This window comes from Rhinopithecus bieti, unplaced genomic scaffold (genome assembly GCF_001698545.2).
Source record: "Rhinopithecus bieti isolate Rb0 unplaced genomic scaffold, ASM169854v2 scaffold_7212, whole genome shotgun sequence".
Lineage (NCBI taxonomy): Eukaryota > Metazoa > Chordata > Mammalia > Primates > Cercopithecidae > Rhinopithecus > Rhinopithecus bieti.
The window spans coordinates 1,417,435-1,427,492 of NW_016806198.1; the positions used below are offsets into that span (position 1 = coordinate 1,417,435).

The 10,058-nt window shown below is 30.9% G+C and overlaps 1 protein-coding gene across 1 annotated transcript in view; it reads left to right on the plus strand.

The window, feature by feature from the left end:
• Window positions 1-4,150, plus strand: part of LOC108531589 (neural cell adhesion molecule 2) — a 599,158-nt gene extending 595,008 nt beyond the window's left edge. The window contains 1 exon segment of the mRNA XM_017875104.1: window positions 435-4,150. Coding sequence (XP_017730593.1) covers window positions 435-546 — 112 coding nt within the window. The 3' untranslated portion in view covers window positions 547-4,150.
• The last annotated feature ends 5,908 nt before the right edge of the window (window positions 4,151-10,058 follow it).

A 10,058-nucleotide genomic window follows, 5' to 3' on the forward strand; every position in this document is an offset into this window, starting at 1 on the left:
TAGTACTAATAAATCATATCATTGACATTTAAAAATGTTTTGGCATTTTACCTTCCATAACATGTAATTATATTTTTGATATCAACAACTAGTTACCAAATCTAAACCACCCTATAGTGAACAATTTTCTGCATCTAAATCTACAAATATGTTGTTTCATTCATCATTCTGCATTATATTTTTAAAAGGCCAAAGTAATTGTTTTTACTCTCTTTTAGATCATTTAAAAATCTATTTTATATAATTAATAAATTTAATTTGTCCTTTCTAATTATTGTAGCATGTTTTCTCTACAAAATAGTAACTTATTTAGCATGTATAAAATATTAGCATATTATTGGAGCATATTTTATTTACAAAATAGTAACTTAAATGTTAAGGTATATCTCTTTAAATACCTCAGAAAATGAAGCTTATTATTTTTTATCTTCCAGAAAATTGCCTTTAAAGGAAGAAAATGGGAAAGAAGCTCTAAATCCAGAAACTATAGAAATTAAAGTGTCTAATGACATCATTCAATCAAAAGAAGATGACAGCAAAGCATAACAACACTATTACAGGGGCTTGAACAACACTACGAAGAGTATTTGGATTGCAGTGACCCTATGACCAAAACTATTCCATTGACCTTAATTTCTTGGGAAACTTCTAGCTTGGAATAGCTTGTACACATATACATATGATCAAATACTCCTGCCCATGGTCCATTTCCTTTTGTTATTGTTGTTGTTGTTGCTGTTGTTGTTAATTTTAAGAATTTCAATATCAAGACCTGACTGGCACCAACACTTTGGGTATTCAATTTGATTATATGACTGAAGTACTGGAATTCATTATATGGCTCAAGTGCTCTATTTATTAAGAACTATATTTAATACCACCAACAAATATAAGGGTTAAGGAAAAAACGTGAGCTACATGTGTAAGAAGGCTCTGCATGTGTATGAGTCCTATTCTGGGCAAATAGATTCTTAAGGTGGCTTTCAACTTCAAGATGAAGGCACTTAATAACGGTTACTCATTTTATCAGGGGAATTTCAGGGAATATAGGCTTCAAAGAGCCAGTTTATCTTTAGCAGATATTAAAAATTGAACATTTTGAAGAACTCATTTCAAGCTATGATTCGGTGCATTTTCAACATTGATTTTTGATAGATTGAAGTGCCAGATCAAAATTGTTACCCATTTGAAAGAATATTAGTTGTATATAAAATTAGATTAGAAAGACTTTCTAAATCTCTATCTCTTTATATATGTCCTATTCATTCACAATGGATTATACACAAAAAATGTATTGCAAGTGAAATAATATTGATTTCTGCCCTCAGCTTCAAATAAAGTAAATTGAAATGGGAACAATATCAATATGGTGTCTTGATATATTTATAAATATGTGATTATCATTTATTTTTAAATAACTTATCAAAAAAGTCTTTAGTGTTCAAATACTTCAAATCATATCCTCAGATATATTTTTAGCCCATGGTTTTATATAATCTTTGAGAACTAATTTTACCACTGTTATAGGTTCACCATTAAATGTAATTGGCTACTAGAAATTAAAATTTTAGGGTTGACTAAATTAAGAAGAAATTATTTAACATTCTAATGTGCCATAAAAGTGTAAATGATAAACAGTTACACTTCCACTATGTGTTCTATTCTGGATGTTCTAGCTAGAAGTCACTTTAAGATTTTGATAAACAAATTGGTTAAAGAAATTCCTTAAATATTCAACACAAACCTTCTGATATCTTTTGTTAGAGTTATACCAGAATAAAATGCTTCTTTAATTCCAAGCTATGCAAGCTCCCAGAGGTGAGAGAGTGACACATGATTTAACTTATATGTAAGGTTTAAAAAAGTATTTATGATTATAAACATACATACCATTTGGGAGCAGGTTTACTAACCTTGAGAGCCAAAGGTTTCCTTAGGCCCTGTAACATTCAGAACCTTTGGTGTTTCAGCTCAAATAGTGACGGGATAGGGAATGTGTTCCAAAAGAGTATCGGAGCAATTTTTAGCATTGCAGAAACCTGCTTTGGGCATTCGCTCTGTAGAGATAACCTGATGATTATTAAATGTAAAATTAAGGCAACTCATGAATATTTTTATTTAGGAAGTGCTTGAAACTGTCAGCCAAGGAGAGACAGCTAAGTAATTTTATATAATTCCTTACTTTTCTGGCTACAGCAGGACAGAATATGACCATCTTCATTTGAAGGCACCAAATCGTCGCGGTGTCTTTGCCATAAATTGCAGGGTTAAATGCAGGAATCTCTCCTTGCGTTCCTGTCTGGCATATTCTGAAGAAAAGAACAGAATTCTTGTGCCTACCTAAGAATTTGAGAAGTGTCTAAACAAACAAACCAGTTAGGTCATTTTAACTGACTTGATTATCCAACTGGTCTTTGACGGATGTGACTGTTGTTATTTAGTTTGTTTGTCTGATCATCCAGTTTGCTTTATTTTGCTGTGTTTTATTTTTTCGTTTGTTTTGTTTTGTACCAACGTACTAAAACTAGTCAAAATACTTGAATTAGTTTGTTTGTGCAAAGTGTACAAGCTTAGTAAAGTGTCCATGAAGCAATAGCCATGAATGATAATTATTTCTAAATAGGGCCACATGGTTTTAAACTAATGATGGTGAAAGAATTAGGATGACTGAGAAAGTCATTTCGCATGTTTACTATTGTTATATTTGTGCTTTACTTCAAGAGTGCAGAAATCATAATAAATAACAAACTATTTTTGTCTTTTCTCAATTTGACATTTCTGTTTCTCTCATTTATTTGGATTTTCCTTGTAAAGAAATTGACATATATTTCATATACATATATATAGTCTATATATATATATGATGTTAAATTTCCTGCCACTCATGTGGAGTAATGATCTGAAATTAATAGATAATCTGAAGCTAATTATAGTCAGACTATTTCAAGTGCACTGTTTCAGTTGCCCGAGTGGTCCTTACCTCTTGTCCTTGAAATCCATGCCATGCTGAAGCACGGCAATACTGTGATAAAGTATTTTTTTTAATATTTCAATGGAATGCTCCAAATGATTTATAAGAATTTCAAAATAAAAGATGGCTTGTAGTAAATTGTAAAATATGAGTAGAACTGAAATAACCTGTTTCATTCTTATTCTAGATTAAACATATACATATAACCATATAAATGTTATTTTTATTGTCTGAGAGTACTCTTAAATATTAGTATGAAGTGTCAAAAGAATTGACTGAATATAAGTGCTGTTAAAATAATTTGAACCCTGTGATATTTTAAACCAAGAGGCAAAGACATCACCGAAAACTTGGTATTTCTTGATAAGTTAGGTGCAATTAGGCAGTGACAATCTATATTCAACAACATATAAGAGGAAGGAGTAATATCAGAATTTTAACACATATTTTGTTTTCAAAACTGGCACAAATTCATGTGTCAACATATTTTACAATAATTGTCAAAGGAATTTAATTAAGAATTGTATTTTTAAAGATTTATTTATTATTTTTTGTGGGATAAGACATTGCCATTCTATTGATACTAACGTCTAACATTAATGTACTGTTTCTTGTTTTCTTTTATTTTTAATATTAATAACTATAAAAGCATTTTTCAAAGGCTATTAGATCCAGCACACCCCATATGGATCTTAGTCTTTGAATTAAATATTTATATAAATAGATTTTATTAATCAAATTATTTATTTGTGTGCCAATAATTGTAACTTTATGATCATACCTATGTTTACGCTTCTTATTTTAAATAATTAAGATGTATCTGTGCCTTTTAATTAGCATGACATTCTGCTTTATTAAAATAAAAAACTACAATTAACGTCATTACTAGTATATTTTGCTTAGATTTGAGATACTCGAATGATGCTGTCTTATTTACAGTCAGTAAATAAGTTCAATTCAAACTATTTACCTTGAATATAAAATCTAGATATAATAAACTATACTGTATAATTTAATTTAATTCATGTCAAAATAGTTCTTTTTATACACACACATGAAATATTCTTAATTTGTTGTGTATTGTTTTCTAAACAATAAATACATTCTAGATATTATTGAAATTAAACTTTGCCAGTTGTAGGACAAAGACAACAGATAACTTTTGAAAATCAAGCAAATTACTATGGTGTTTCTTGGGTCTTCATTATTTCCATTTATATATATTTTATTTAGAATAATAAATCAACCTTTATTTTTTGGCAATAAGATGATCACAGATGAAAATATGTACAGCTCAAGTGGTAGAAATAATATTTTCCATTAGTTAATTTAGGAAATATTGGAATAGCATATTAGAATTATTTATGAGGTTCACAATGTTCCTTTTCACAGAAAATAAGGTAAACATTTGACTTAAATCCCACATGAAGTTTTTTCATACTCATACACATAATCATAATCACATAATGTTCTTATTCAACAAGCTTTGTATCTGGAAATATTTTTAACAATAAGTTTGCTAGCTATTATTGATTTATCTTTAGAGAGAAAATATTTGCATTTGTTTATTAACCCTTTGAAGCATTAATACTTAGTCACTCAAATTGCATATGGATGTATCAACATAGGCTAAAATTAAATTATGGATGTCACAGAAATGAAAAACTTCATCTTAAAAGGTAAAATTTTCAAGAAAGTATTTTATTCATGGACTTAATAATGTCTTCAGATGAAACAATTATATGTTCAAATGAGAAATTTATAAAAAGACCCACATATAGTAATCGCTGAACAAACATAATTTTCTTCCAGCTCCCATCCTTCCTTTTTGAAGAATTGAATTTACCAATATAGATGCAGCTATTTAAAATTATAAAAGAATGTTAATAGATGAATTATTTCCTCTCATATAAAGGCAAAGAATTTTATATTATATATAATGCTAAATATTTATTTGATAACGCACATAATATTCTTAGAAAAATAGTTTATTACTCACTTTAGGATTTTACCTATAACATAAATATATTATTTGATATTACCTCTTTAAATTTTCATTTTACACAGTTTTTGAGATTCTGGCTACACACAACATTCAGAATTATTGCTCATGTAAATTTAAGTATTGCTACTTATTTTTTTCTTTTCTGAAATGAAAACATGTATCTTTTGGCATCTGTTTTCAGCCTCCCATGGAAGACAGTAAGCAAAACCATTACTGTTGGAGAATTTCAGATCACAACCCGACATAGGAGATTAGAGAAACAAAGAAATGAGTGGATCTAGAAAAGCAAACTGAGTTGCTATATTTGGAATAGCTAGAAAGGACCTGACTTTGAGAAGTGCTAGACCAGGGACTAGGACCATTTCTTGGATAAAAATTATGGCCCATTACACTGATGCAAAGGAGAAAACAGTGTAACACAGAGGACAAAGTTAACAGAGATGGAATCTATGATTTGATTTTGCAAATAGTTTTTTTAGAGAACAACATGCATACTATAAAATAAACAATACTATTAAGAACAAACCTATTNCTGTAAAATTATACTGCAAATGTTGAAGTTTTGTATTTATGAGAGACATTGAAAGTATGGCTTACAGTATATCAAACTTGTCACACTTCACCATTTGTATATTAATAGTAAAGATACTTTTACTTTAATAAAGTGTTGCATTTTATGTTTATTTTGAATAACATTTCTGCAGTGAGCAAGCTTATGGTTTTTCAGAGGCTTCTGTGTTAAGAAACTTCCAAACATATATCTAGATATTCTAAAGAAGAGAATGCTTTCTGCTATCTTATCTCTCAATGGGTTACAATCTTTTGGCTTCTACCCTAAGCAGAGCACAGAGAATTAAATGAATAAACAGTTGGTTTAGAGCAGTGGTTCTCAAAATGTGACCCCCTAGGGCAGCATTACATGGGAACTTGTTTAAAATGTAAATTTCTAGACCTCACCAGAGACTCGATAAATCAGAAAGTTCTAGGAGAGGGCCATGGTAATTTGTGTTTCAATAAGAATTTCTGATGATTCTGATGCATTGCAAAATTTGAGATCCAATGGATTGGAGACACTTTTATTTTTTCATTTACCAAATTGTGTTGATCAATTTAAAAATGCTAGGCAACCAACTAAATATAGCCAGTTATGCTTTAACACAATGTGTGCATTCCCCAACAGCATCACATTCTGCAAAATAATGCATTTAATAATCAAAACACTTGAAGGAAAAGTAAGTTTGGAACAAACCAGTCAAAATGTAAGCAATTGTGAAACCATAGCATCGACACAAGTAACAGCAAACAACCATTCTGTAAAAGAAAGTATAAACATTATTGAAACATATTGAGTGATAGTCCAGTATTAACTTCTGTTTCAAAGCTAATCATTTTACACATGATTTTACAAGTTGTTTTCATTGTTTTAAACTAGTACAAATGTGACTCATTCTTAAAAAAAAAATTCTGAGTGCCAAGTTTTCACAACGGGGCAATTTTCAATATAAGCTTAATACCTCAAAAATACATACACATATAGAATAAAAATAACATCAAACACATTGAGAAGTGAAGAAAAATATATATATTGTGCTTGATATTTCAGTATTCTGTGTATATTATAAAGACAATTAAAATAAAATACAAACTCTGCCACATGAAAGATGCCAAAATTAAATCTCTGATGTATTTTGGAAATTGAGCAGGTAACCCTGGTAATATTTTAGATAATTTCTTCTAGTTGTTTTCTAACCCAAGGTATTGCCTAAATACAAATTCTCTTTATTATGCAATGAATAATGAACATATTTATCCTAAGTATTTATACAAGAAATAATGAACATATGGCCTCAGCATTTGAAATTTCTTTTTTAACATGAGTTTTTAATACACAAATGAAAATGTTCTCAAAATATAAATATTACTTTATATTTTATATGAGGTGTCATATGTGTACTTATCTTTGGCATAAACTTGTTCTTTAATAGAATGCATACATTTGTGTATTTTAACTTTTCTGGACAACTTAATGTCTTCCATAGATAGCCTTTTGCATTTTATTTTTTGGTAGAGTGGCCACTATAATAATATAAAATTTATTACATTTTAATTTCATTTTAATTTAGGTTTTTATTCATATATGGTCTGTAAAGTCAGATATTTCTAGTATTTAGATGTCTTCATATTTGGAAAACAAGATTAACTTGATTATTTTAGTTCACATCAACCTTTCCAATTCCACCTCCAATTTCCACACTTCCTAATTCTCTCGTCTTTCTTTCATCTGTGTCAATCATGACCAATGTTAGAAACTGACCTGAGAAATTTGAGATGTATAAAGAAAAGGATACTTACCCAAATCAGTCCAAAACATTTGTATACCATCACATCTGGAGATAAAGCAATTATCAATTATCTTGGAAGAGTCATTTGTGAAAATAGAGTTTTTGAAGGAAGTTGTGATTTTCTTTGTATTTGGAAGCATTGGCTGAAGAGAAGGAAATGGGCATCTCATTTGTAAGCACGGACACAGACTGAACCCGGATGCAGCACACACCCAGGATTATTCAATGCTGTTTGAGGAGCTTTAGCACTAGGTTTGACTATGTGAAGGCCCCCTACTAATTATAAGGGAAGCACTCTCTGAAAAGCATAAATAAAATTTTCACCAATTCAGAAACCAAGAGATCCACACATTTACTCACCAGAAAAAAAGATGGGAAAATAATTTCCCATGTCTTTGCAACCAGGATGCAAAACTGGGATCCTTGGAGTAGTATGAAAAAACAGATGAGAACCCAGATATTGGGATTAGGATAAACCTAGGTTCACATCTCAATTGTATCACCTATTACTAGCTCTGAATGTAATAAATTTAGATACAAATTTACACCTTTATTTCCTAATGTATAAAATTGTTATCCTAAAGTGATTAATATTAATCTTCACAAGATGATTTAAGGATTTACTGAGATTGTATTTATGAAATTCTTCATACAGTATCTACCACACAGAAAATACCAATAAATAGTAGCCATGAGTATCTTTATATCTGCGATATTTCAACACTGATTCTCAGAGTAAGTTATGTTAGTTACCTATTACTGAATAATAAATTGAAATGTAGTAGTGACTTAAAACATTAACAATATATTGCTTTTTATGAATCACATTAAGTCATAAGGGTAAGCACATAGTGGATGTGTTTGCATAGAGGCTGTAAACAAGGGCATAATGTACTTAACACAATTAATGTTACAATGTAGCTCAATATTCCTTGTGTCTCCTAATGTTTCACATTTTTCCACATGCTAAAGTCACTCAAATCCTTCCTGAAACTTCCGATGTATATCATTGTGTTATCAGGATAAGATTTGAATTTCAGAATTTATTCAACTAAATTAATCCCAGGTGATCATAGCATCTCAGGGATTACAGCTGGGTTGAATTCTTCAGTGCAGAGTTCTGTCCACTAAACGATAATGTAACTCCTTCCAGAGAACTCTACAGATGATTATAAGGCAGGAGCAGGATATGACAATAGACACTACCATTCAAATAATAGAGAAGGAATTGGGGACATTTGACAGTTAAGTGTCTGTAGAAATTTTGAGATCCAGCCAGAAAAAAAAAATTACTAACTCCGCTGCCCACTGCCCCCCATTATCAGCATAGGGTATTTTCCTTAATTAGGGTATGATTCTATTCCAAGGGTAAGATAACTATATCTATTGTTCTTCATATTGTTAGGGTCACTTTGAGTATTCCTACTTTTCTATAGGAAAGGGTACATGATTATAGCTGGGTAAATTTCTTGGCTTGTTTCTTGGTCAGAGATATTTACTGCCTAGAAATCTATTTACATTTAAACTTCTTAAGTCCCATTAAGTTCAAGCTGATGCAACTTTTTAGAAACAGTGTGAGTTCTAGATAGATCGATAGAAGCACATATATAAACATGCATATATACATATATGTAAATGTATCAAGTTATTGTCTACTACATTAGACAAGAACTACTCTTAGGAGTGTTTTCAAGATAGTTCCCTCTCTATGTGGGGCTGCGGAGGGGGATCTTATTATATGGTTACCTTAAAATTTTTTAAATCCCATTTATCCAGTTATAAAAGCCTATAAGGCACTGCCTTACATTCCCATGTGATCTAACAAAGGACACCCTTGATTTATTTACTTTTGTCCCCAAACTATGTTTTACTGACAATACCCAGATTTTGATCTTTGCCTCTATGACATTTATTACTTTTGAGAAACTTTTGACAGCTAGAGAGTGTGGGAAAGAGAGAACAAGTCTTTTGTAAGAAATAATCCTCCGAATGCTGCTTGAAAATTGAGCATACATCTCTTTAGCACATATGTCTCCTGCAACACCCTATCATACTTGAGAAGAAAATAAGACAATTAGCACTTTGAATATGCTGCCTTGAAATCTCCTTAGTCACATTCACAAACTCATTAGGTACATTTTCGGTTTTCCAATTGATCATAGGCAACAATTTTCCCAAATATTCTGCAAACATGGTTTCCTTTGTCTCCAGTCCGTAATAGCAGTTTTCTCACTTCTCGAAGAGACTTCACTAACAGTCTCCTTTCCTACATTTAGGCCTTTATCTCCCACACAATCACAAAGCCGATGACAGAAGTTATATCGTTTTGTTATAATAAGAGCCCACTTGCAGTTACCAGTTTCGGTTCCACTTATCTATGTCTGTATGTTAGCTTCCTCTTGCTACTGTAAGAAATTACAATGAAGTTAGTGGTTTTAAAAAGACCACAAATGTATTATTTTACAGTTCTAGAGGTCACCCTCTGATATGGATTTCACTGGGCTAAAATCAAAATGTCTGCAGTATTACATTACTTTAAAGGCTTCTAGAGTCTGCCTACATTCTTTGACTTATGATCCTCTTCCGTCTTCCAGGCCAGCAATTCCATTACTCTGAGCTCTGCTTTCATCAACACACCTCCTTCCCTGACTCAGACTCCCTGATTCCTTATTTTCTTTTAAGGAGCTTTGTGATCACATTGAGTGTACCTTGATAGTCCAGCATAATCTCATAATCTCCC